Source organism: Vulpes vulpes, chromosome 14, assembly GCF_048418805.1.
Source record: "Vulpes vulpes isolate BD-2025 chromosome 14, VulVul3, whole genome shotgun sequence".
Taxonomy (NCBI): Eukaryota; Metazoa; Chordata; class Mammalia; order Carnivora; family Canidae; genus Vulpes; species Vulpes vulpes.
Window position 1 is genome coordinate 4,257,341 of NC_132793.1, and position 27,819 is coordinate 4,285,159.

The 27,819-nt window shown below is 44.5% G+C and overlaps 1 protein-coding gene and 1 long non-coding RNA gene across 8 annotated transcripts; one reads left to right on the forward strand and one right to left on the reverse strand.

The window, feature by feature from the left end:
* Positions 1 to 353: 353 nt before the first annotated feature.
* On the reverse strand, positions 354 to 26,874 carry STX16 (syntaxin 16). Of its 7 annotated transcripts, XM_026015124.2 has the most exons (10): positions 25,601 to 26,874; positions 17,810 to 17,845; positions 17,647 to 17,658; positions 10,657 to 10,764; positions 10,128 to 10,268; positions 9,025 to 9,190; positions 7,865 to 7,956; positions 7,161 to 7,304; positions 5,786 to 5,866; positions 354 to 3,404 (listed from the first exon to the last, which is right to left on the reverse strand). In XM_026015124.2, exons 1-10 carry the CDS (start codon positions 25,679 to 25,681, stop codon positions 3,300 to 3,302), a joined length of 966 nt encoding a protein of 321 aa, XP_025870909.1. In that variant the 5' UTR covers positions 25,682 to 26,874; the 3' UTR covers positions 354 to 3,299. The 7 variants fall into 7 exon arrangements, with proteins under 7 accessions (XP_025870909.1, XP_072591618.1, XP_025870910.1 ...); XM_072735517.1 differs by lacking the exons at positions 17,647 to 17,658; positions 17,810 to 17,845 and adding an exon at positions 10,889 to 11,004; XM_026015125.2 differs by lacking the exon at positions 17,810 to 17,845.
* LOC140595328 (uncharacterized) lies at positions 18,470 to 25,667 on the forward strand. The gene is made up of 2 exons (XR_011996846.1): positions 18,470 to 25,135; positions 25,474 to 25,667. It is a non-coding gene; the product is annotated as an uncharacterized lncRNA (long non-coding RNA).
* Positions 26,875 to 27,819: the final 945 nt, after the last annotated feature.

Sequence of the window (27,819 nt, forward strand, 5' to 3'; positions counted from 1 at the left end):
TCTCCTGGAGCCTGGCTATGACTTCTCAGCAAGGCACACAGACTAAATTTTATTGGAAGATCTCCAAATGTTTCTTGGTATGTATATGAAGCATACATTTTCATAAGAAAAATAATTGTCTGCCGTTTAGGCAGTTTCCCTTTTGTACACTGGATAGCAGACAGATTGGTCCCTCTGCGAGCATCCATTAGGCAGATGGATGGACTTTCAGACACTGAGGCAAGGCCTCAGACACAAAACAAATAGTCATGGGCCCAAACGATCACAGAATGGACCAGGCCCTCCCGTAACACAGATGCATTTGAAGAAAACACGAGCCCCATCGTTAAAATTAATACTAGGATTGCAGGATGTTCTTTAATCCGCATGATTGCTTTATTGTACAAAAAGTTTCCAGTAACAGTAAATTAGTTTTAAAAAAGGACAAAAAAAAAAGTCATTTTGGATAGAAGCGCTTCACTAATTGCTTTATTTAAGCACACAAGAAAAAAAGTCTTATCTGACCAATTAGGTTGGAAGGGTTTTATTACCTTTAAGAAGCCATTAGCTAGGATAAAACACTGAAAGCACTTGTGTCAAAACAAATAAATAATGCTCTCTCAATTAGCAGAGAAAGCGGTAAATCCGTTAAATTAGAGACATACACTGCTTCACGCCCATGGCAAAGCCAGCACCCCCACCCCCAAATTAATACAAGAGACAGTAGATTTCAGTTACGACCTAGGGAAAGATCAGGAGCTTTGGAGACCTGACAGTAAACATTTACTTCTCTCGTCCCCAGTCCCATCCGAGGAGCCACCCCAGGACACCGAAGGGAGCAGGTGCTCGGTGGCTGAGCCCAGAGCTGCCCAGAAGGAGCTCTCCCTGCTGGCCCTCTTCTCTGGTTGCATCCCAGGAGAGGGGAGGGACCCCCCCACCCCCCACCCCGGAGCCCAACAGAGAGGGATGGCTTGGCCTTCCCACAGACAATGGCTGTCGGCAGGAAAAGGAGCCCCCATCGCCTTCAGCCGGGAAGGATGACCCCAAGGGTACTAGGACTCCATTACCAATTTTCTCTTACTTCCTCCAAGGCTGTTGATCTTTCCCTAAGTAAAGGCTCAAAAGAAAAGTACAGTGTTTCGCACAGGCTCTGGGGCTGCTTCCCGCCTTGGGACAAGGGAATGGCAGCAGACAGCTGGGGCTTTCGCTGGCACTGCACTGGCTTCACACCATTCGAGGTTCTTAAAACCACTCCTATTTAGATCTATTATTTTACCCAGATGGGTTGGGGGGTGCAAAAACCAACCCCTATCACCCCCTATCAACTGAAAATAAATATAAATAAACGGTGAAAAAAAATTTTTTTTTTTGGTAATCCTTTCTTAAAAGGTCACCTTCCTTCAAGGGAAGACTGAGCATCTTAAAAGCTTTACCAATAATCCAGCACCACCACTGCAGACTGTCAGGGAGGGAAGACCCCTGATCCTCAGGCCCCGTTCCTCGGAGCGCTGGTCTCGGGGATCGCCTCGACTCTGCCACTGGATTAGAATCTGCTGTGAGCAGACAATGCCTAGAGCTATTCTCAAGATCTGTAGAAGCCCCACATTTCAGGGGTGATCAGGGAGGTGGTGGATTTGTTTTCCTGACCTTTCTCCCTAATAAATAATTGTTTGTCAGGGAATACCATGCGATTTCCCGAAATGCCAGGGACACCCTTAGATCATTCCACAGCCACATCAGTAATGAGAAATCAGTGGGGGCCTGAAGTCGCAAACAACTTGGAAAAGGGAAGGCTGGAGCGTGGGTTTGGGTATTAAGACCATGATCTGTTTGGATGACTTGAACCTCTGGACTTGAGTTTAAGTTTCTGGAAACAACTTCAAAGTCAATTCTAAAGAGACATTTTATGTGATTGATCCAAATAAAACATAGCACATTTAATGAGGTCATGCTCTTCTTAAACGTTTTTAGGAGAGGCAAACAACAATGGAAACGCCATCAAAAATTATACAAAGGCCATTAAAAAGATACCGTTATCTCAAGACCAAATAGAACATGAACAACTTCAGCTTTCAGAGTTACCATCACCTTACACATTATTCTACAGTTCCAGGAATATATTCGAGCACCATATTGATAATAGGTAAGTAAACGGCAAAGGCCTACTTTGGCGATCTGATTCATGCTCACGCAAATGAGGGATTTCCTAATCAAGATTTTCAGAATCTGCAGGAACATGCCTACTTTCGGGGCATGTTAAGTAGCAGTGGAAGAGCCGATAAATCATACCACTGGTGGAATATTTTACTTTGAAATGGAGTGATGTTTGGTTAATAATTTGAGATCCACTAATCCTAAATGGGGTGACCCATTTAGAATGGCCTCTGTGTAAATTCACAGTTCATTAAATGGTGTCTGGTTTGAACAGGCCATTATGTGGTTAGTATATAAGTAATGGATTGAGCAAGGACGGCTGGGGACGAGTACAGGGACACACTGGCTGATTCTGGTGACTTTCATGACACTGCCAATCTTCCATTTTCATGTTTTCATGTGAGGTTGGTTCAAATCACCAACTTTTAAATTTAGGTGGTTTTGTGAGTAACCCCTTTTGGTTTACAGTAGAAAACGCAGGGCACAAATCCTAGATGAGGAATAGTCCATTTACAATTAATTTAAACTTATGAAGCTGTTTTAACTGGCCCATCTAAATGTGTTAATTAACATCAATGATGGTTTCTTATTTTTCACACTTTGTTACTCTGATCATTAACAGTGATGGAAAAGCTAAATTAAGTTAATGGGGAACGGATTATAAATTCTTAAAGGACTTCTCAGTTTGTTTTCAACTGGAAAATATAGAGAGAAAGATGAAGAGGCATTTTTGCCTCTACTCATAAATTTTTGGTACCAAATTTTTTAAAAACCACATGGTTTTTAAAAAAATGTTTCCAAAAATTATTTTAACATGCTGCTCAGACATGACGGCTAAAAAAATAGCATATGCACATACAGTATCGACCAGCTTGTGGCGTGCCTGTAAACATTCAACTCATTTTCTCTTTCTAAAAAAAATATATATTATAACCGATGACAGAGCTCAATCTCTATTCTGCAGCAGTAGCAAAGGTCCTTAAATTCTTGACCATGAAGGAAAACCAGAAGCCCGTTCCCTCTGCTTGAGCACGACTGTAAGGAGTCCAGGCCAGTGCTCGCTGCCCCCGCGCGGTCCGCGGCCCGCGCCTCTGCTGTGCCCGCAGGGCGGCTGAGCCCCTCGCGCCGGGAGTCCACGCAGGCAGCACACGCAGCCCCACGGACGCCTAGTGAGACTTCACGCCGATGAGGACAACAATGAGGACAACGATGAGGACAAATAATATTAAAATCACAAGCATCTTCCGATTCTTCTTTTGATACTGCTCTGCCTACAGAGAGAGGGGGGAAAAGGCCGTCATTTTCCCAAAAATCCAAAATCAAGCCTCGCTTGTTTCCAGTTCTGGGCTTGCAGTCTGTCTGTGTCACTGGCATCTCTGCCACGGGCTACGTCACATCATTATAATCCCTTCTACCAATTCAAGCAAATTTAATCAACACAGCGGACGACTTCCATGACCCTGGAGCCACCTATTTACCCCAGATGCACTAATGCAAGGGGGGGAGGGTGCTGGAATCCACTCTTAAGACAAAGGCTGGCAGGAGGAGTCCAAGGATTGGCCACGTGGCCCCGCTTCTCCTACTTCCACTGACTGGGAGGAAGCCTTCTTTCAACGAAAGCCTCCCGTCTCTGGACACAGTTCTTTGGATGAACGCACACCTCCTTCATGGTGACGTCAAAATACTGGCTAAGGTTACCCCAACCAGCGCGTGTAGAACTGGTGGGCCCGCGGGGGGCTGTGTTCTGCCTCCCCTGATTTTGGAAATAAGAACACACTCCTCCCTTTGAAATAGCAATGGGAAGTGTGTGCCCCATGGTTCTCAAGTGCAGAAAGAACCGCCCTGAGATAATCTCTCGCTGTGTTTCTGCTTCCAGCGCTCAGCATCCTTGCAGTCCTCCCCTGCCAACTTCAGCCTGGATGCCCCGGGCTGGGGTAAACCCTCAGTTACACCATGCCTCTTGTGCACAAATGCAAAAATGCCCCGCCTGGGTTCCTGGGAACTGACCAGAAAAAAGGAGTGTGGACAAGGAGGAGGTTCTGCGGGTGTCGCTAACCATACCTAGGGACAGCATGCCCTGTCCTTCCCCAGGCGGGGCCCTTTCCCAGGGAAGGACATGAAGGAGACAGCTGGATAGAAACGTCTGCTAAGAAAATCCAATCTTTTCTGCTTTACTTCCATGTTTCCCCACCAACCTCCTGACTGGTAGTTCTGTTACCTAAGAACTACACCCACTGGGAGCCACTCATCAGCCAGGAGGAAACATCAGGATGGACAGGTTAACCTGTCTGGAGAATCTGGCCTGCGTGAAGCCACTCCCCAGGCTCAATCTTCCTTCAATGAGGTGACTGCCAAGGAAACGGCCAGCCATGCCACTGACAGCAATGTGACTTGAGAGATAAGAAGGAGCATGCTTACTTTTCTAATAAGGAACCCAGAACACCAGGGAAACCAATACTAAATGATATACTTTAAAGCCTCTCAAAATGATTTATAAAGTAGAACCTAAAACAAAATTTTTAGTTCCCACTAGATTTGTACACTCCTGCGGAGAAAGCTTTGCCCTTTATCTGTGCTTTATTACAAAACATGTTTCACTAGTTTTTATTTAAGAAACTTCAAAACCAATGCATAATTCAACAGCATATCAGAAACTGGATATTATAGAGTGGAAAACTCAAGTTAGTTATAACTGTTTTCATACACAAGGCTCAGCAGCAAAATGAATCTAAATGCTTAAAAAGCCCTCTGCCTACCAGAGGCAGGCCTTTTCTTTCCATCGTGCGTTAGAGTCTTATTCCCACCCTGCTGCGGCAGTGAGCACACGGAAGAGAAAGCGAAGGGTTTCTGGTCAGACCTCGGTAGGTCTCACTTTCTGTAAACCTGACACCATTCTCAGACGGGGCCGCCGCTGCCTCAGAGGGCAACCAGCTTCAGAAAAGCGACAGAGCAGTACATTAGTGGACTGGAAAAATGCTCATTATATGGCTACAAATATCACAGGGTCTCAAAGATACAAGAAAATGGACAGAATTTATTTTATTTGTGAAGTATTAGCATTCCTTTTAAAAAAAACATGCACCCAATTATATACGAGATCCACTCGGCAGCATGTGTATGTTTCTCATCACTGATGACAAGATTTCTAAGATGCTTCCCGTTTATTTTTAACAAATATCATGAAAGATATTCCGGAAATAGCTACCTTATTAGCAAAGAGTAAGAGAGCTACTCTCACTTCAACAAACTACTCTCTTCTCAAGGTAGCACACAGATATACTGCAGTAATTAAAAGGGAAAATGAGATTTTTATCTGCTCCAGAATGATCCTCCACTAGCAATTCATCAGAAAGGTGTCACAGCAAGAGACCTGAGTCAGCAGCAACAAGCACACAGAACGTTCAACACACACCTAGCAGGTGCCCATTCCCTTGATTCCCTAAAGCAAGATGATTCAAAGAATCAAAGACTTGCCAAAAGAAAGAAATGCCCAAATCTTTTATAATCTATCATCACAGAAAGGAGTTCTCGACAACTTCAAATCGAAGTGCGAGGTGTACCTCGAACCACTCCCCACAGTACAATGGCCAACAACCCACGTGACCAGCTCTGACTAAAATGACCCCGGACACCTGGACACGTACGACATTACCTTGTGAAGCTGTTTCAAGCCATCTTCAGTTTTGATACAGGACTGCTCAACATTATAGTCAATTCTATCAAGGACTGTACCCTGGGTGATAAATGACAGTTACAGACGATCAACAACTGCAACTGGAAACGTGGAATTTCAAAACTGAGATATGCAAATTGCAGACATCATTATCCACAGGATTATCTGTTTTACTTAACTCCTGCTGTAAAGGTACACACGGAAAGCTCTGGAATCCATCATCAAGCAATATTAGGCACTCAATGGCAGAGCGCTGTGTTAGTCACAATAAAGTATAACTCATGAGAAAGAAATACTGACAAATTGAGGTTTCTTTTTTGGATTTAGCCACTCTAAGATATGCCACATTCAGACTTACTGGGGCTTTAAAAAAATATACGGTTCAGTGGAAATAGGCTCTGAGAGGCGAAAGGCTGGCTTCTGTGCCCATTTGCCGCTTAAATACTTGGATTCAAGTAAGCAGAGAGAGCTGGTTAAGCTAGACCCGGTTATGATTAGGCCTGGAAATAGACTATCCTGTCTATAAACGTCAACACGGGTTTCCATGGGTCAGAGCAAAGACGGTGAGCTCCAATCCACCATGTAAAATTACACGTTTGCCTCAAGGAGAATTTTGTTTTTAATTGTTTAATCTGTCGGTTCAAACGGAGAGAAGGGAACACCAGGCTATGTGGAAGAACAGGGCTCTTAATGGAACACACTGTATCAGAAGAGATAGCAAGAGCAGTTCCTTGGGAACCGTGGGAGTAATTACTGTAACTAGATCTTCCATGGCCTCAACACTCCATTGTGCAGCTGGTTGCAGGGGGATCAGGACCCAAATCCCTGCTGGCAAGATAATAAAATACCCTAATCAGATTGTAACAGTGAACAAACAATTTAATTCTACTTGAAAGCTAGTGGTTCCAGTTGCCCTTACACAATAACCTGCCAAAATTAGCAGGGAAACCTTATCTATTGCCAGAATCATTGCTGAGTGGGGGCAGAACCCACCAGACCCCCGAAGTAGGGTGGTCCCATGAGCATCCTTGGTGTATGGGCAAAGAATCTGAGATCTTCTACTGATACCTATTTTTTACTTAAAAAATAAAAGGTTATCAATAGTTTTATAGGGAATGACATTAGTATATGTGCATAATTTGCATATACAGATCTCTGTGCGGAGAAAATATACACATATTTGTGTGTGCATGTACACGCAAAAGTGTGAGCACGCACAACACACATACATACATATGTGGAGGGGCAGGAGGGTCAAATTTTGTTTCCTGACAGGAATACGGAATGAAAAGTTTCAAGAAGGACCAGATGTCATGGCAGGAAAACTCAACGATGAGGAAAGTAAACCACGTACCTGCTCCACAATCATTGCTCCTAAGTCCCTAAATATTTCATTCAGGTCAGAAATGGATTGCACGATCTGGCGAATTTCCCGCTCCCTCTCCTCCACCATCAGAGTGTTCTGCTCCACCAGCACTAACTGGTCATCTGTAAAACCCTAGCAAAACAAAAAGTACAGGATTTGTGTGTCAGATTCTCTTCTCCCACCTCCAGAAAGGTATGGTGTACCGCTGTAGGTATCATTTAAAGAATGAATTCTGAAAATACTTCTATAAAGCACATAAACACAACACATAAGCACTTATTTTTCCCTAGCGGGAAAGATCCAAATTCCTAAAACAAGCAGGACCTAAAGCACTAGTGGCCAAAGCAGGGGACATGAAGAGAACCCATGTCTGCAGCTACACAAGGGCTGAGTAGCAAAACCACCAGGGATAGCCTTGCGCTTCTCTGGGTTCCTCCCAATGAGGGGTGTGCAGACTGCTTTCCCGAAGGTTCTGGAAGGCAGATTACAAGGCCTCCTTGTAGCCTATAGAAAGGAAGAAACAGTATGGCCCCCATGACTGTTCTTCCACCTGCTGCAAAAACTACTTGATGGATGTACAAGTCAAGCAGTGCTGACCCATTTGCATTGCACAGAAGTTACAGGTCTATGAAGAGAAGGAACAGAACGGAGTGCAAATGTACAGCAGTCAACCTTGCAGCCCCTTCACGTACCCGATCATAAAGAGTATTATCGTCTCCATCATCCATTAGTGGTACTGATGTATCAAAAAAATGCTGGGATCTTTCCTCTCGATTCTTCATGCCTATCATAGATAGGAATTCACTTTACTCGAATATGTAAACCATCCTGGGTACTGTTCCACCATTAAAAAGGGGAAATCTAGAGTAAAACTCAACAGTCAAAATGGAGATATTCTTAGCTTTACAGGAAGCCTATCTCCAACAGAGGTGGGGGGAAGAGTAAAGGATTATAAACATATAACAATATGCAAGCATTGGGGGTTATTCCAGACAAAATCACATTATAAATGTGTACTATTCACTTGATGCCGAGTGAGTGACAAAATGACACTTAAAACAATCTGAGAATCTCTAAGAGAGGCAGAAATATTTAATCTAACTGCTGCTACAAAACATTTTTTTAAATCAATATTTCTTTCTGGAAGCATCTCTAGTAACAATTCCAAATGACCCTAATCGAATTTTAGAAGTAATAAAATTAAAATACAAATATGCCAGAGTGAGGGGCAATTATTATTAAATTTTTTTTGGAGTGTGTGGGGATATTATTGATTACAATGGCAATAAAGGAAAACCCAATTTATGAGGTAATTCGAATAAAGATGTGGCCAGAACCGGACTTTTCAGGGCCTCCGAAGAAAAGGTACGCTGAAATCACTAGTGCCAAAGCAGCAAGTGGCTCAACTACTCCCAAAAAGGTTTTCAGGCATTCAAATACTTCAGTTGTTATGCAAATATGAAGCTTTCATGTGATTACAACTTATTTTACTTATCTGTTAGCAGCTTCCCCCAACCCAACATCTGGAAAGCTCCAGGTTTTATAAATGTGCTAGAATGATTTTCAAATTCTTGAAGCTCGACACAGAGTACGTTGTGCTTTGTTGTGTGTGAACTATTGCAACCCCGGTCCTCAGCCTCCGTCCATGGGGGCGGGGCGGGGCCAGCTGCCAGTTGCCAGTTGCCAGTTGCCATGGAAGGTGTGAATGTGCTCAAGGGGTTAAGGATGAGGGTACAGGAAGAAACGGAGAACTAGCAGCAAAAAGGAAGGATGAAAACAGAGAGTGGCCCATGATCCTGGTGCTGAAACTTTCATGACTCAAAATCCCTGAAATCAGCCTGGTGACACTCACGTTTGAGGTAGCCCGACTGTGCGCGCCGGAAGCTGGTGGACAGCTCCTGCAGAGCTTGCGCCAGGGAGGCCACCACGTTGCGAAGGAGCCGCTCCTCCTGCTCGGAGCAGGCCCTGCGGGCCCGGCTGGGCAGAGCCTGCACCGCACGCTGGCACCTGTGAAAGAGCTGGGAGAGGAAGCACACGGCTCCCAGCGAGCCGTGAAGGGAGACCCTGAGTGCTAGTGTGTCTGCACTCACGAGTCTGAGAGACATCAAACGCTCTGTTCACACGGATGAGCCTCGAGAAAGGTGACCAGATCAAAGTGATCTGAGGCCTCATTTATATGCACAGAAAGACTGATCGGGATGTGAACAAACGCTGTGTGCTTGTGCGCTGTGTGCTGGAGCACTCCATCACATTCTCAGGCTCCATCACCACGTGTTGCTCTATTATTGCAACCTTCTCATTTAATCCCTATCACTACCCTGGGGCAGGTATTAATATTATTGTTCCCATTTTATAGACAAGAACACCAGAGTCACAGGGCTTAAATGAGAACCACGGTGTTGTTACCCTGCTAAGAGCTGGAATTCAAACATTGCAACACACAGGGCTTTCCTACAGCACATCACCCCTTCACCGATGACCAGCATCAGGAGACGAAGACAAATAAAAAATGTACACACTAAACTTTACATGCTAGTCATATAATTTAAAATTACTCAAATTTAACATTTTACAAGGAATTTTTCTAAGGTACTGAGTTTCTCGAGGATACTAATATACTCAAGCCTAGGGCAACAGCTCCCAATCTTTTCCAATTATGAGGACCATTTTTTAAGATGAAAAATTTTTAAGCACTAGTGTACAATAGAAGTTAGTCCGTTCACGGTGGTAACTATCAACAGCTGAGAAAACAGTCTCCATTCCTCTAAGACCATGCTGATACCTGGGGGAGCTCAGGTCCTCCTGTCCCTTTGTGAACTTCAGGTTGGGAAGTGCAGCTCTGGGAAATGGGCGTGTGATCTGTTTTACAGTCTATACCTCGTGATGCCTTTTGAGGGAGTCATAAGAAGGTTGGGAAATGCCCCTTCCAACCTGGGGACCCATTTTCATCCTCACCTGAGTAATCTCTTGGGTGGTTATTTCAATGGCGTGCTCCTGCTCACTGCTGTCATCCAGGGTGGGTCTGTTTAAATGCTGGTCATGAAGGCTGGCTAATTCCTTCATCTTCAGTTTAATTCGGCCAACATCGTACTGTATCTAAACAAATGAAATCACCAGGACTCCTCTGACACCTGCCAGGCATCTGTCTACCTCCTAGACAATTAAGCTACACTCAAGTACAGAGTTCAGGCTTCAGTCAACTTGTAGGGTAGCTGATGTGTGAGCAACTTTCAAGTCCGGTACCACGCCTCATTATACAGTTCCAGTTTCTCTCTATAATCCAGGTAGTTACTACTAACGCCAAGGTCACTAACATAACATCCCCTTTCTTTCTTGTGGTGGGTGAACTAAATAAACCTAAAGCAAAATATTTCTAGGGACATGCATTCAAGGGTAGCCAAATCAGTTTTTATGGCAGATATCTTAACAAATGTTGGCATCATAATTACTTAAAGAAATAAAGTATGAAACTAATTCAACTTACTTCATCCACTCCATCCACCCATTTAGGAGGTGACCGTTTTGTCACACCAATTGCTGCTTCTGGATCTAAGCTAATGCCTGATACCAGAGCCATACGGTCATCAGCAAGCTACAGAGAAATAAAGGGACATTAAAAAAAATTATTCATATTCCATTTTCATATGCATACTCTTACACCCTCTTAAATCTCGCTCCCTAAGAAGACAAAGAAATGGAGGAGTAAGTGCACTTGCCTGATCATAAGCTTGCTCTGATACTGCTAGGATTTGGGACTGTTTTCCTATCTTTTCATGCACCAGTTCTTAATTTTCTTGGACATACTTGTGAACATGAATTTGACTTGATCTGGCTATAGAAATGTAATAAAAAAAATCAACAAAAGATCCTTAACAGAAAGACCTCTTAGTAGTAGTACTACATTTGACAGGATGGCATGAACCTCAACAATTAATGCGATCAGATACAAGTTTAAAAAAAAAATACTGGGCTACAAATGGAACTCACACAAAATGTTCAATAGGAGCAAGGTTCACTTACACACATTTAGCTTATTTTGGAAATAGGGCTGATCCAGTTATCTTGGTCACAAGATCATTAACCGTGTGTTAAAATGTGTGAAAGAACTGCCTAAAACGATTAGCAAATTACCCACCATTTGGCAAAAGCAATCCTGAAAAACCTCAATGCAATCCTGACTGTCGCTTCCTTTCTTCGGCTCAATGTCCACCGGCAACGTTCTCACTTACTTTGCAATGATACCGAGAGCTCTCGTTGATTTTCCCTGTATAAGACACTGCCTTAGAAAGTCCTGAAGATGGGGAGGGAGATCGTGGGTCTGGCTTGGTTAAGCTGTTCTCTTGCCTGGAGGCAGTGAACAGGTTGAAAGAATCTTGAGGTGCCCTCCGGAGCTCAGAATTTATAATTGCCAGTTTCCAAAGATCCAAATCATGATAAAAAAAATAATGGAAAACAGTATATAAAAGTCTTGTACAGGTAATACTTTGTAAATTTTCTAAATCATAGTGTAAAAATGGATAAAGAATTTATATTGCTTTTCTCCCCCCCCTTGCATTTATCTAAATTTATTTTTTCATTCATTCAGCAAAAACACGTTTGCTTTTCTAATTAAGGAACAAGACAAAATTTAAAAATCCACAGACAAAGGGAAAAAAATAGAACATAAGGAAAAAATCTACATTAAAAGAATTCTTCAAGTAATAAGCCCTAAATCCTCAACAGTTTACAGCAAGATTCCTACAAGCAAACTGGCATCTTGCATCTGTGCCCCCCCCCAAGGCCCCCACCCCCTCGCCCAGTTCTGCCCCCATGGGCTTAGGGCATTCTGTGTGTTCATGGATCACCCCGCGTGCAATGACCACACTGAAGGGACCAGAATCCTCAATAACTACTCCCAGAGCGTCTGTGAGTCGTGATTAAGTCACCAGCATTCCGCCGCCGCGTGGACCCTGCAGGACCACAGTGTCATTTCAGGTCGTAAACAAATGGTGTGTCATCCAACCTGCACGATCTGGGGCTCTGAGTCCATGAAGGGGTAATTCTCAACCACGGCCACCCTGTTTGTTTGTTTTCAAGAGTTCACTAATAGGGATCTTTGATTCTTTTTATTGTTTTAATCCTCACAGAAACTAAGTGAGCTAGGAACTATTATTTCAATCTATAAATGAGGAAATTGAAACTCAGAAAAGTTAAGTAGCTTGCCCAAGGTCACAAAGCTATTATGTGACAGATTAAAACCGGGTCGGCTGACTCCAGAAGCCCCATCTACTCCACAAGCTGCCCATCACTTTGTCAGGCCTGTGAAATATAACTGCAATTTGCTAAGAAAACAAATCAGGACAACAAGTCTTCAGAACGAAACACCACCAGGAAGCACAGTCCTCAGACCCTCTCCGCACCAGCAGTTCCAAGGACTACAGGTCAGGCTCCCAGTAAGCGCATGTGCATCAACAAAAAGCACCTTCCCTCGCTGACCATCCACGGGTGTGGCGGTGAGGTTCAGACCTCATCCTACACAGAGCAGGGACAGACAGTGAGAAGCAGGGCCACTTATTCCTCCAAAGTCACCAAAAGATATGCAACTCTGTGCAAGGCACAGTGACCAAAACAGGAGAGACAAACCAAAAAAGCCAATCCCACCATCTGCCAGCTGCACAGCAGGTGCTGGACACAGAGCTGTGGGCCCTACTGGAGCAGAACTTAAACCTCAACCTCCAGCTGTTTATACCAAGCAAAACCCAAAATTGCTAAGGTACCTCTTCATGGGTCACGGTACTTCCAACGACGCCAGCTTATTATTGAATCTGCTACATTGTATTATTCTATCATTTTCAATAGAGTAATAATTTGTTTTGTTTACGGCTTTTAAATTCACAATCTCATTTTGTACCGTTTTTACTGTTTATACAAATACATTAAACTAAAAATGATATAGAGGTGATATTTACCTAAATTTATCTAGATAGTAATTAGTATCAATTTATCTGAAACAAATGAGAAATGTCAATCACACATGAAAAGTCACTTGAAGCAGATTCACCTTTTTAAGTAGTACTGAATTTTACATAAGAGTTGTGCTCCCCCCCAAAATGCATGTAAATTAAAACTGGGGCAAACACTCTCTTTAAATGTTCTAAGGAAGCCTGTTGATGAACAGACCCCTACCCGAAGGGGACAGATGGCAGCACACAAAGCTGGCCCTAGCAACCCCGTACACTGTATCAGGGTTTTGCCAGTAAGATAAGATTTTTTGGGACTGCCAACTTGAAGTATAGGAAAAGTTGTCCCCTTTTAAATACAGTGTATAGCCACAGCTCATCAGGAAAAAGAAATTCAGCAGTACTCAAATGAAACGTGTCATTTATTTTACCAGTATGAATTTAAAATTAAAAAAAACAAAAACAAAACAAAACACCATTTTGAGAAGGTAAACATAATTGAAGATAAATGTCAATTATTTGAAATAGGAATATGAACATTAAAAATACGTATTTTAAGTGCAAAATAATCACTCTTTCAGTTTCTAAAACCTCACTTCACATTTAAAAACATGTTTTCCTATTTTTTAAAGACCCAGGACACATCATTTTTCAAACTACCATTCTAGTCAATACAGGCTTTAAAAAAAGAAAAAGCCAAATTTTTAACTCTCTTTACTTCTCCTTGCTGAATTTCGGCTTATCCCCTCTCCGAATATAGGATACTGGTGTCTTTAAAGCTTTTCTCAAATGAACTTCTGCTTCTGCAGTAAAAAAATCTTTCCATATTTTTTAAATTAAAAAAAGCATTAACAGAAATTGTACGTATGAAAAGTAAGAATTTCAGAATTCTTGTCTCTGATTTGTGGCTGTGTCCTCCTAGAGCTACAGGGGTGTGCGACCCTAACCTTGATTCACTAGCGCAGGGAAATTGCAACCGAAGACCGACACAGCACACCCAAAGGCTTCTTGCTAGTCTCACTGAAGTTATCTTTTGCCCTTGGTCCACTTTAGATGTTGACATTTGTCCCTTTAAAGAGCACCAGACAGTACGGACAAGTTGTTGATCTATGGAAGGAACGTGCACACTTACATACCCTTATAAATCTGGCTGCTCCAAATATAGAGCCCTTCTACTCTTAGAAAAAACCCTGCCTTTACGAGAAGGCTGATTTAGTGTCCTGTAAGATTAAGGACATGGCAAAGCCTCTGTTGAGATTAGCATAGTCAGACACACTCCCTGCCACCCCAACCCCACATCTAAAAAAAATAATCTAAGTTCAACCATAATGCATTGGTAACAAGAAACAATATGGACAATTCTGGACTGTTTGTGGCAATAACATTTGAGAAGTCCAGAAAGGATGCTGAAAATCATAGCCTGGCCACTCACGCTTCCACGTGAGACTCTAGGAGCGCGTATGATGAAGTCAGGCCACGGGCATAACTCATGGGGCTCGGACGGCTCGAGGACTCTGCTAATAGACAATTAGGCTTACAAAATCTCAGTTTTTTGAAGGAGTAAATAAGCACATGGATAAAAGAGAATCAAGAGATGTCAGCACTACATTGTGCTTTTAAAAATCTGTGATAGTTTTTAAAATAGTGATTACTTTTTCTGGTTATGAAACAATAAATGTTCAAAATAGATACTTTTTTAAATGTACAAAAAATTGAGAAATAAAAAAATCAGAGAATCATATCATCCAGACAGATATAAATGTTGCTATTGCACTGATTTTCCTTTTTTCTCAGTTATTACACACACCCTTAAAAAAAATCCGTAGGGGCAATGATGGGCTGTGCTGTCGGTACTGCCCTTCCCTTCAACAAGTCTTCAGAGGGGATTGTCCTCTGAACATATTGTGCAAATATGGACACTGAGCAGCGCCCCCTCGCCGCCCACAGCTCCCCAGCAATAGAGACTTTCTGAGCAAAAAACCAGCGGGCCCAGCCTATGGCCTGTTTCCCCACTGTATCACTTCACCCTGCCCAGGCTATGTGGTTTGAGAGCTTGACATTTACTTCTTGTAATTTTTTATTATGTCCTATTATGAATTTAAAAAACCCAACAGCTTGGGAGATGACTTTGTTATAGGAAAGGAAGCAGATTAGAGCAGGAGCAAAGGCAAGGGGCAGATTCTTCTCTGGATAAGAGAGTAAATGGTGAGTGAGCTTCCTCCTTAGGGACACCTCACTTGGTACTTCTGGAAAACAAAGAGTAGTATCCCCAGGGTGCAGATTTTCAAGTTGATTTGAGTAGAATGATGATCTAACGTGGACACACTGCAGGATGCTACCAGATGGCTTTACTCTGGGAGACCCAAGGGATGCAGTCAGGAAAGTCTGCTCAGGTCTCAACTACAAAGAGGTGGGCTTCCATCTAACTCATGCCCAGAGCTGGAGGGTCACTCTCAGTGTCCCCAGAGGGCACTGATTTGAAGCCCCACTGCAGCTCTGGTGAAGCAAGGCTCTGGATACCATTCCCAAACATTCCCAGCTCCTAACTCAGCACCTGGGAACTTAATAATGATAAATATACAATTATTAGCTGAGTCAACACACAATAAACAAATGGAATAAAGTAAATAAAATACATTATCATGTACAGTTCTAGCAGCTATACTTCAAGATATAATGGCTCTGGATAAAGGACATGAAGGGCCAAGCGAAGTGCTCAAGAGGATGAGGTGGCCATGTGTACCCAAAACAGTGACTGGACTTTGAGTCCAGTGACTTTGGACTTTGAGCTTTGAATTCCAACAGCATGTGAGTTGTGTGTGGCAAACTGGCTTTCCATGTAGGGTCTCTAGTGACAGAATGTAGGGACCCCCTTTAAACACTCAGAAGCTAAGAAGAAGAAAAGCAGAAGGGCCTGCTGATTCCTACAGTGGGTGCTCAATTTGTGAAGTAGGAAAGACTGGAAATGGGCTCCAAGGACAGAGCCCTAAGTAACATAGCTAGATGTGCTCCTCATCACACACTTCTTTTTTGGGGGCCACAAGCCCTGCATCTCCCAACTGTTCAGGAAGAGATAATACCTATTCTATAAGACCCACATGCATCCCATCTGCTGTGCTCCAGAGATGCTTCACTTCACTATGTGCTGCAGTGGTTTCCCTCCAGGGCCCAAGGGCCCAGGCTCAGGCTGGGTGCTGGCAGGGAGCCCATGGTACCTGGCTCAATGAGCTACCCATTTAAGAGTAGCTGTTTTTAAATCCTACTTGTTTTTTTAATAACAAAAGTAATACACGCACATGTTTGAAAAATAGATATCTAACCTAAGAAAAGGGCAAGTAATAGACAGGAAGTTTCCCCTCCATCCCACACCATTCCTGGAAGATGTCCACTGTTAATTGTTTATTGTATCTCTTCAGAAATCTTCTAAGTACATACAAGCATCAGTGTGAGTTCTTCTTCTCAAAATCAAAAACAGAAAGAGTGGGAATCACACGTGCACACTATCTGGCACCAGGCTCCTTGGCACTTAGTGATGGGTCTGGGAGCTGAGTCTGCTGAAGCCCACAGGGACAGGCCATGTTTTGTAAGAAGGACGGACAATCAAGACGCTACCTCATTTATTTAACTAGTTCCCGATGAAGGATATTCAAGTTGGTCCCTGTCTATTGCTATTATCAAGTAGTTAAAAAAGATTTTAGAGCTTACAGGTAGATCTTAATCTAGTTAGGAGCCTCACTGGTTTTGAAGACAGTCACCCTAATCCCACACCTCACTGGTTACACTTCTAAATTAAAACATAGCCAAAAATCATCCCCCACCATCACTCTTATTAAAAAGCCTACCCTCTGGAAAAATATTTTTACCCCTTCACGGCTGAAATAGGTAATGGAGACATGAAACGGACAGCCGCAATTCAGTCTCCTTTTTCCTCAACCCTTTCATTAGTGCTCCTAGCATAAAGTGCTATGAGTATGCACCCTCTCCATCTTCTCGGTGAACTGTTAGTAAGTCAGGAAAAGGCCAAAAGTGTTCTGCGGGAAGGGCGCAGAAAGTGGACCCCACAATGCCAAGTTCCGTCAGCATGCACAGTGGGTCACTGGCTGCACCCCAAACCCAGGGGCCGTGAAGCCTCCTTGGCAGGTCCAGGGGGTCTGAGCCCTCCTTCCTTTAGGCTCTCCCTAGACATCGTGTCCTTTTGCACTCCACATGAGTTGCACACATAATCCAAAAAACAATCTGGCCTTTTGGAAGTTCAAGAAAAGGCTCAACCATTACTGTTGCCAAGGTTGAGACCCTTTCCTAAGAGCAGTAAATAATAATAGTTCCTTAAACCCTTCTCTAAACCACCAATTTACCTGGTGTGAAAGCATATTAAATAAATCCTGAGGATTAAACTGTTAAACACAACAATTATAAGTAATCAAAATAAATGCTAAAATACATTTAAGCTCTGTTAGCATTTTGTATATGACCAAAGACTTCAGAAAAAACAGACATAATTTTATTAACATACAAAAATATTCAAAACACAATACCTCATCCAGCTCCTGAAGAGAGATGTTGTTCCCATCAGTCCCATCCAGTTAGGGATAGCAAAGAGAAGAGAAGGATGGGACAGACAGATAAGGTATGGTCAGTTGAGAAAATATTTTGATCTTAAACAACTCTGAAGTTGACTAAAAATAAAGATCTACTAACCAAAGCATTTAAAAAATCTCCCCCTTTTGATTGTTCCTTTAAAAAAAAAAAAAAGCTACATCAATATACATTTACTTTTTTTATTTACTGTGATTGTTATTTCGGTGAATGAGATAGGAAACAAACAATAAACAATTGTAAAAATACAGCAAAGCAAATAAAATACACTAGCTTTAGTTTCACTAAAATATAATGCTAATCTGTTTCATAAATATAAAATATCACACACAATATTCTAAATTTCCCTTAGGAAGATAAAAATAAGGGAGCAAAGCTAAAATGCTGTTTTACTATGTCAAATAAGTGTATATTTTAGCATGCAAATCAACCCTGCAAATGCAGCAAAATTAGAAAATGAACAACCCACAAGAATCGTCTATGGCTGTATTCAGATAATATTTGAGTGACCACACATGTAAGGTCTCCACAAATTCAATCCCGCAGACACGGCTTTATCCGTGGTAATAAGCAAGCCGAGAAACCATTCTTCCCCGGAGAGAGACACAGGTGGTAAAAGAAAAGAAAAACTCTTCCCATTTGCTTGCCATGTATTATTATTAGTCTAGAAAGCACATAGTTATTTATAAAGCTATTAGAAAAGCCAGTAAACAAAACAAAACAAAAAGATTAGGAGATTTTTTTTTAAGGGGGGTAGGAAGGAAGAAGCACCGGCAGCCAGAGGATTAAGTTTCAATTTAAAACTAAAGGTTCTTTTCCAAATCAACATGGAACTCTATCCTCTGAACAGATATTTACTAATGATAGATAATCTAAACAATTAGGTCTTTTTTTCTCTTCTACAGTATTGATCAGTGAAATAATTAGTGGTAAATTTCAATAATAAACCGTGTGGGTTTTTTTATGCTTAGCAGCACATTTAGAAAATTAAAAAACGTAACTTCCTTATTTAAAAATTAATAGTGCAAATGAAACTGGTCTATCAGGGCCAAAATATTATTAAACAATGACAGTAATAAAAAGTGTCATCGAGCAATATTCCTCCATGTAAAAATTCAATTAGCTGATACTATAGAAAGCTGAAAGTCCTCTTCATTCCTTCCACAATTTGCTGAGAGCAAAGAGAATTTTATTTATATACACACCCTGCCCTAATAGTAGTACTAGAAGATTTTAATAGAGTAGATAGTGTCAAATGGAAATCTGATTTAATTACCTTTTACTTTAAAAAGAAAAAAAGAAAATGTTTTTATTTTTTAAAAGCTTAACATTTTTCATCAAGAAAGCACTAAAATATTTTTGTTAATAAAACAAGGCACAGGACAAAACCCCTAACTCCGGTATCTGCCTATCCATCTGCCTGTTGTGCAGCAGCTCCTGGGCATCTAATCTTTGAACAAAGTATTACTGCAAACCACGGTGAAGATCTCTGCTACACAGGAGCCTGTCCTCCTAGATTATTAACCAAGCACACACCCTGATCTTTTGGTTTCTACAATTATTAGTTGATAAGAGGTGGTATCAGAATCACGGGCTAGATAAAGCTCCTTCTGTTGCAAATAAGAAAACTAAGCTTCAGAATGTATATATCCGTTTCCCTAAAGTCCCAGGGCTTAATGGCTGAGATGAGGACAGACCCAGGTGTTCAGGCCTCCTTCCACCATCTCTAATGTATTAACAATTCTGGGAACTACTAGCCATAGGCACCTACTACCATACCACATTGGGAATTAAATTCAGGTCATCTTTTCAAAGAGCTCCCCCCACCCCATTTTGCTACTTAAAAATAGAAGGCCTTTAAAACTCCCCCAGCCACCAAATTACCAGAAAATTCTGTCAAGACCTAAATTAAAACATTTAGAATTACCATCAGGAAAAACCAAAATACAGCCAAATGAAAACACCTTACTATACATCATCACCTTCTAAATCTTTATAACGTCTAAATCTAGGTTTCTGACCTGCCCATGGCATATAATCAAGCAAATATTGAAAACTCCAAGCAGCATGTGGAATTTATAGTCTCAAGAACTTTCTACATAAAACTGAAAAGTAAGTGGAAACCCATCTGTGTTTACTCAGGAAGTCTGGGAAAGTTAAGCAAACGGAGTTGGAAGCACAGGTCTATGCTATAGTGCTATTTACTTTATTTCCGTGACTGCCCAAATCAAAGTTTGCTTCACTTTTATCCAACAAAGTACCCTTATTCTCAAGTAAGCCTCACTGCTCAAAGGGAATCTTTAGAGGCAGGAAAGCAAATGGATCTAAAGAGAAATATACAATGATTTCATACTTGGATTCTAAAGACAGAGAATGAATTTTCCAGCAGACTCAGTATGGACTAGAACCTTCAATACGCTGGTAAAAACAGACTCTGTATGGTTGCAAACTGACATATAGAAGATGCTAACCTCGTGTAAGAAGGAAAAAAAACCCAACCCACACACACATCAAGATTTAAACAATGGGTCCTTCCATTTTGCAGGACCTGTACCACCAGTTCTGGAAAGGAAGTCAACACTACTGTGGCCCAGTGGGTTAGCACAGGGCTCTGGGGCCAGGGCCGCCAGGCAGGTGACACTGGGCAAGCTCCCTGACTCCTGCAAACCTTAGTTCCCTCATCTGCATCACGAGGAAACAACAGCACCTATGTGAGGATGAAATGAGGCTGCACGTGGAAAGGGCCCCTGCACCCACGGCTCAGTGCCAGGCACATGGTGCGCACTCAGTAAAACTTGGCTAATACTACAGTCCTGACTGAAGAAGGACTTCGGGTTTCTTACCACCTTAGTTAATCCTTAGTATCTTTTTTCCCCCTAAAACACACCATGTTTTATTAAAAATAATGTGCTAGTTTGAAACTAATCTAAGACCAATTAACTCTAGCTTCCATTTATAGACTATGCATTATTTTAAAGCAGAGGATAGATCAAGCGGTAAACACTAAACAAGTCGCCCCAATCCCTCTATTAGATCCATTCCAGATCAAAGGCAATCACACGTCCAACAGCACCTCATCAGATCCGAACAGCAACTCAACTACTTTTTATTCATGTCAGACTCTACACATTTTTGGGGATGATTATTTTACTTTGTAAATTCATTTCGGTTTCTTAAAGCCAAGCTGCCTATAACTGCTTGAATGAGGTGGTGTCTTAAAACCTGCACTTGGCTGAAACAATGTCAAAGTTATTTCTGCAAAGTACTGAAGCTGCTTCCCAGGATTTCTGCGTGACACTGGGCTATCGGGCACAGCGATGTTGTTGACCATTTCCCCTTTTCAAATTAAAGCTGGGGCTGTGTGCCTGGGTCAGGAGAAATAGTGCATTGGAAGAGAAATCACCTAACTCAAACTCCTCAACTTAAAAATAAGGCAAAAGATGTCAGGATTAAAAACCATGCCTACAGACACGTTATGGGTCAGCCGCAGAGCAGGACATACCCCTCCCTAAATTCCCAGACTTTGAGTCCAGTGCTCTTAATTTCACACCTGCCCTGAGGTACAACGGTGATGGAGGAATCCAACACCGAGGCCCAAACACAATGAATGAGAAATGCCAACCACTGCATATTGTTCCACATCTTAAAAAAAAAAAAAATCAAACCCCAGTCTAACAATTAGTTTTACTAGTATCTATACAAGCAAAACCACAATTAAGTAGAATTTTGCTCAGCTCTGGGTGCTCAACTTGAAAAAGCAGACAGAAACACTAGATTTCATTCACAGGCAAGAAACTTAACCAGGCTGTCTGAGCCGGGGACTGCTGAGCCAGAGAAAGCTGTCGGCAACGCGAAGGCTGCAGGGTTATCATGCAGAAGAAGGAAGAGGCTTCCCGTGTCAGAGACCCTGAGGGCCTGAACGAGAGGTAGGACCACAGGATACAAGGTACAGGGTTGGGGATTCATTCGGGCGAATCCTTTTTTTGGTAGCACAAGAGGTGGGGTGAATGGCTGCTGGAATTTCCTATAGGCATCACAGAAAGTGGTCAAGGACGGGAGGCAGAGGGGTTATCACAGAGGGGATGTTGGGTCAAGGACCTTTAGGTCTCTGCTGGCCCTCCGGACTTAGCTTGTTTTGTCACTGTACATCCTCCTTCAATTCCTGCTTAGCTGTGACATATTTGCCTGAATGCTGCCCAAATCTGTTTTAGTATGCATATATATAGGTACACAAAATAAGGCCACCATCACCACCACCCAACTTGTTTTTTTCCTTCAAACTAGGATGCAAAAAAAAAAAAAAAAGAAAGAAAGAAAGAAAAAAAAAGGCATGTTTAAGTTTCTTGAATGATAGGGCTTTAGGTGTACTTTGAGGGGTGTGAGGTACATACATGTATCAACTTTACAGTCAATTTCCACAGCCTTTTCCTTAAATAAGTTTGTGAAAATTCAGATTTAAAACTTGAAAACAAAACAAAACAAAACCTCCACAGCCTCCCCCCTGCCAAACTATCAGTTCAATGTGATTTAATTTGGGTTGTGTGTGAAGTAACAAGCACACTGAAATGAACTTCTGCAGCTTTTTTTTTTCTAATGAGGAATTAGAAATTTCAGGTTATGATTTTTTAAATCAAGTTAAACTCTAGAATTTGGTTGCTTCCTTTTTAATTACCTAAGTTTTAGATATTTACAAATTGTTTCCCCTTGTTTTATTCATGCCTTTAATGACCTGTATCTTTTTAAAGCTTTTACTTAAAAATTTTCAAACATACAGAAAAGTATGTAAAATGGTATAATGTCTCTCCACATGTTTCTCAGCCGACTTAACAATCAGTAACACTTTGCCTTACTGGTTTCATTTATGGAGGGTTGAGTATATACAAAAGTGGCATTTTAACATTTGACTACTAAACATTTCAGTAGGTATCTCTAATAAAATTAACAAATTTAATTATCATTAGTTTAATTAATAATTTCTTAGTACCACGTAAAACCTAGTTCATGTTCAAATTTAATAGCTAGGATTTTGTTTGACTTGCTAGATGGTTTTGAAATTTGCAATTCAGAAATGAAGTATTAACATTGCTATGAGCTAGACATGCAGTGAAAAACACTGCATAAGTTATTTGATAGAGTTTTTAAAAACTGTGTTAGATGTGGCTTTCCCCCAAAAATGTTTATAGCACTTTCCCAACTTCCAGAAAAGTCCAAAGAATTATACCCTCCACTTAGTTAACGTCTTGCCATGTTTTTGTGTTGTGTGTGCAGAATAGTTTCTGTTGAATCAACTGTAAGCAAACTGAAGATTGCCAGTTTGAATACTTTGCCCCTAAATGCTTCAGAAAAATCTGACATGCCATGTGTTTTTTTTTTAATGCAAACAATTAAAAATATGAATGTGTGCTTTCTTTTTAAATTCTAACTCAAGCAAACCATTTTTGTTTAATTGCAAATTCTATTTTTTTTGATTCTCTGAACTGACTACAAGGATGTTTTCCATGATCTGATTGCTTACAATCTGAGAAAGATTTCAAATAGACTAATCTAAGCATGTAACATTTTAAATGGTAAAGCATATAAAAAATATTTTTTAATGTTCTTAGATATGTATATTTAGTCTGATTCAGAAATCTGTTTTCAAGAAATTGTCTGAGTTTGCTATACATGTCTGTACCTTTTGTTAATATTATCTATTTTTTTCCAAATTATATTCTCCAGGTATCCATATTTAATTAGCCTTAGCTTAACACATGTATTTTTTTAATTGCCTAACTTAGAAAACCATTTAAAAAATTGGTTTGACTTAGAAATGGACTTCTAAAAAGCTGCCCGGCTTAGACACCAGGTTTCCAAACTGTCTGACTTAATGATTAATAATAATAATAATAAAAGTCTCATGTTACCCAACGGTTCAGGGTGTTTTGAACCTTATATGATTAAAAATTTAAAAGCAAACAACGTTTTTCAATAAAGTAAAACCGGTACCTTAGAAACATCAACGCGAGTTTTAGTCCTGTGGGGTTCCCCCCCCCCCCCCCATCAGGTAGCATAAAATCAAGTCATGTAAGGAATATGCAATTTTGACTTCTTATTTGATAAAACTAAAGTTCCATCGATGAGTTTTATTCATTCCGTTTCTACTCTCTAATTCTTGGCTTATTTCAGAACATTCTTTCCAAAATCAGCATTGAAATTAGCCCGTGTCCACTTACACTTATTTCAGTATAGTACCATTTCTTTCAGTTAAATGCAGAAAAAAACCTTCAAATTCTCAAGTAAATAAAAATCTAAACACACTCTGTCCATGTTTTCTATGCTTTTTGGACCTGACTTTACACGATTTTATTCCTGAAACTGTTCACATGGCTTAAATGAGCTTTTTCTATAGGAGCAATATGGCCAAAGACATTTTCCACTTGTGATTTACAAAAAGGAAAAACTGTCTTTGCGGATGCTCTGCCAATAATCAAGACCCATGACATGATTTTTCTGAAGCATTTAGCAAAGTCCTAAAGGAAAAAAATTAAAAGGCAATATGGTTCCTAAGAGGTGAAATAAGTGTGAGATCCCCACAGCTGTATATTTCAAGTATAATCCCTGAGAATCTGGTTTGGGGTGACTTTATTTCCCTCATCCTCCAAGCCTGTCTCTGTTCAAACCTAGCCAGTCTACAGCAAGGAGCTCCCACCCACCCCCAACTACAAACTAGTTTCATAACTTCACTTTTCAATTTAAGGTATTCCCAAGCTCATCATCTTCTTGCATAAACCATGCCTACCCGTCCCCTCATTTATCAGAGCAAGAAACTGAAGCTCAGTAAAGGAAAGGAGACCTCATCAAAAAACAAACAAAACCACCTCAGTCATCTTCCCAGGCCTTCCCTAGAACAGATTCTACCGCTGGACTAAAGAAAGGTTCAGGTTAATTAAATTAAAAAAAAAAAAAAAAACCACATGTGCTATTTTGAAGGTTAATTTTCACATACACACCACGTTTTTTTCTTTTCTTTTTTTTTTAAAGTTCGAATGGAGGGAAAAAGCTTAATTTCCTGTGTGGGAAATGGAAAACGAAGAACCTAGCACCTTACAGGTCTCACAAACACGAGCCCCCAGGAAAAAAAAAAAAAAAAAAAACCAGAGAGGCAATTATTCAGAGGGAACGCGGCCACACCGAGGAGGGCGGCGAGGCCATTAAAAGAAAACGGGTGGGAAAGGCTTAAAAAAAAAAAAAAAAAAAAAAAAAAAGGCAAACAACAACACCAACCAAAAAAAAAAAAAAAAGGCAGCAAAAAAACCCACAACAAAACACAACACACACACACACAAAGCCTCCTCCTTTTGGGGGTGGAGGGGGGTTGGGAGGGTGTCTTTCATTTGCAAGGAAGGATCCGGGCTCTGTGATCCTGCAACCCCAGCTCTCAGGACCAAAGTGAGGCCCAGCGTGGGGGTGGGGGGAGGGGGGCTGCAACGGAAAGAAACAAAAAGGCTCCAGGAGGGCCCCCATTTCCCCCACCCCCCACCCCCAATCTTCGTGTTAAAACATATGCAAATGGGAGGCGGCCAGTCGTGCGGCGACGGGCCCGGGCTCGGGCTCGGGCTCGGGCCCCGGCCCGGGCGGGGGTGGGGTGGGGAGGTGGGGGCGGGGGAGGGCGCGGAAGTGCGGAGCGCGGGCCTCCCGCTGGCGGCTCCCCGTCCAGGGTTATGGGCGCCCCCGGACCCTGCGTTTCCGGTGCCTCTGAGGCTGCTCACTCTTCTTTCCTTCCACAGAGAGACAGACAGACAGACAGACAGGCAGCCCGCAGTGCACACGGGCGTGCGTCGGGGGGGCCGCCGGGAGACTCACCGCAGCAATGCTACGTGAATGCAGAGGGCTGGAGGTGGTGTGACTACTCACTTGCTCGGCTAACAGCTGCCGGGTTTGGATGGAATTATTCCGCAACAACAAGAAAGCGTCGGTTAAACGCCTGGTGGCCATGCCTCACCCTTTGTGACCCCCCGCTCAGGGGCCCCCCGCCCACTTAGCGTCCTGGTTTGTTCACTTTCTCGCCGGCGGCCCGGCCGGGGCGGCCCACCCTGCACAGAGGCCGCGCGGGACGAGGCCTCGGGGCCCCGCGGCGCCGCGTTGCGCCTCGCCGAGGCGCGGAGACCCCTCCCCAAATAACCTCCTCGGCTTGCCGATTGTCTGACTCCCCCTCCTCACGGCCGGCCTTCGATCTCCAAGCGCCGGGATCCCCCCAATCCCGGCCTCGCTGGCCCGCGTCCCGGAGACCCCACCCCAATCCGGCCTCGGATCTACAAGCGTCGGGCTCGCCAATCCGGCCGGGCACGGGGAGGCCCTGAAGCCCCCTACCCCGCGGGCTCGGGGACCCCCGGGGCCCGCGGCCCCTGCCCCGCGGCCGGCCTCGGACTCAGTTTCCCCGCCAGAGGCCCGGCCTGCGCCTCCTGGTCCTGGGCACGAGCCGGGGCGGGCCTGGGCCCTGGACTCCAGGGCGCCCGGCCCCCCCCGCCCCTCGCCTGGGCCTCGTGCGGGCCTGCTGAGGCCCGGGCCCGGCCGCCTGACCCCTTCCCCTCCGGGGCGGCCCGCTCCTCCACTGCCACCGCGGCCTGCGGCTCCGGGAGGGCAGCGGGGCCTGCTCCCCGCACTCCTCACTCCCGTCCGGCTCCCTCCATCCCCGGATCTGACTGCAGCTCGGCCCCGGGCCGTTTCCGCGCTGTGGTCCCGGGCTCTGGCGTCCCCCCTGGCCCTCTTCCTGTCCGTCCCTCGCGAGTGCCCCCCTGCGACGTTCGCTAGGCCTGCTCGCAACGTTCCGGGCGCGGGAGCTCCCTGCCCCGCTGCCCCAGGGCGCGGGAGCGCTCCGCCCTCGGCTCCCGGGGCGCTCCCTGCCGGGGCACGGGCCTGCCGCCGCCCGGAGAGGGCCCGGGCCCCGGAAGCGCGCGCGCGGGCGGGCTCGGGCCTCGGGGGCGCGACCCCCGGCCGCGCGGCGCTGCCGGGGCCTGGGCGCGCACGTTAGAGTGGAGGCGGGCGGCAGGCAGCTGCGGGCCCGCACCGAGCCCAGGTCGCAGGCGCGCGCGGACTTGGGGCGGGAGAGCAAAAGTTGGAGACGACTGCCTCTGGAGGCCGGGCACGCTCCACTGCAGGCGGCGGCTCGCGCTCGCTTTTTTTTTTTTTTTTTTTTTTTCAATTCTGAAAAGAGTCGTATCCGAAAAACAACCCGGAGAGAGAGAGGGGGAGACGGGGGGGAAAAACACAAAAAAGCGAGCGCCAGAGCTCGCAGGCCGCCCGGCCGTCGGGGGTCGCGGGGGGCGCAGGCCCTCCCCCGCCGCCCGCCTTCTGCAGGGGGCACTGCAGGGTCGCGGAAGCTCGAGCGGAAAAGTTCCCCGAAGCTCGGCCGGACCCCCGCCCTGCGCGCTCCGCTCCGTCCTGCCGGGGGGCGCGGGCGCCGCGGACCTCCGCTGTGGGCCCCGGCCCCGCGCCCCCCGCGCCCCCCGCGCCCCCCGCGCCCCTCACCCCGACCCGGCCGACGAACCCGCCCGCACCCGCCTTCCCGCGCTGGGCCCCGCGACCCCGACGCGCCGTCCCGACCGGGGCTGGGGCTGCGGGCGGGGGCTCCGCGGGGGGCTCCAGGCGCCCGACCCCGACCCCGAGCCCGAGCCCCAACGAGCGTCCGACTCGGGGCCGCCCCACGCGCGCCCCGAAGTCGAGGCCTGAGCGGGCGCCGTCGGGGCCCAGCGGCCGGGGGGTCTCGGAACCGGGCCGAGAGCGCCTCCCCGGGCCCAGGGGTCTCGGAACCGGGCCGGGAGCGCCTCCCCGGGACTCGGCGGGGGGGTCTCCGGGGCGGGAGGTCACCCCCAGCGCGCGCCGTCGGGGCCCAGCAGCCTTAGGGCCTCGGAACCGGGCCGGGAGCGCTTCCCCGGGCCTGGGGGTTTCCCAGAACCGGGCCAGGAGCGCGTCCCCAGGACTGGAGGGTCCCGGAACCGGGCCGGGAGCGCCTCCCCGGGCCCAGGGGTCTCGGAACCCTGCCGGGAGCGCCTCCCCGGGACTCGGCGGGGGGGTCTCTGGGGCGGGAGGTCACCCCCAGCGCGCGCCGTCTGGGCCCAGCAGCCTTAGGGTCT

What these genes read in the sequence shown, in the direction of transcription:
- STX16 (XM_026015122.2), bottom strand. Translation starts at nt 25,681, where the DNA reads ATGGCCACCAGGCGTTTAACCGACGCTTTCTTGTTGTTGCGGAATAAT. An exon ending in ATAATACTCTTTATGATCGG is followed by an intron (nt 7,305 to 7,864) that starts GTACGTGAAGGG and finishes TTGTTTTGCTAG; the next exon opens with GGTTTTACAGATGACCAGTT. An exon ending in GAGCAATGATTGTGGAGCAG is followed by an intron (nt 5,867 to 7,160) that starts GTACGTGGTTTA and finishes TTTATCACCCAG; the next exon opens with GGTACAGTCCTTGATAGAAT.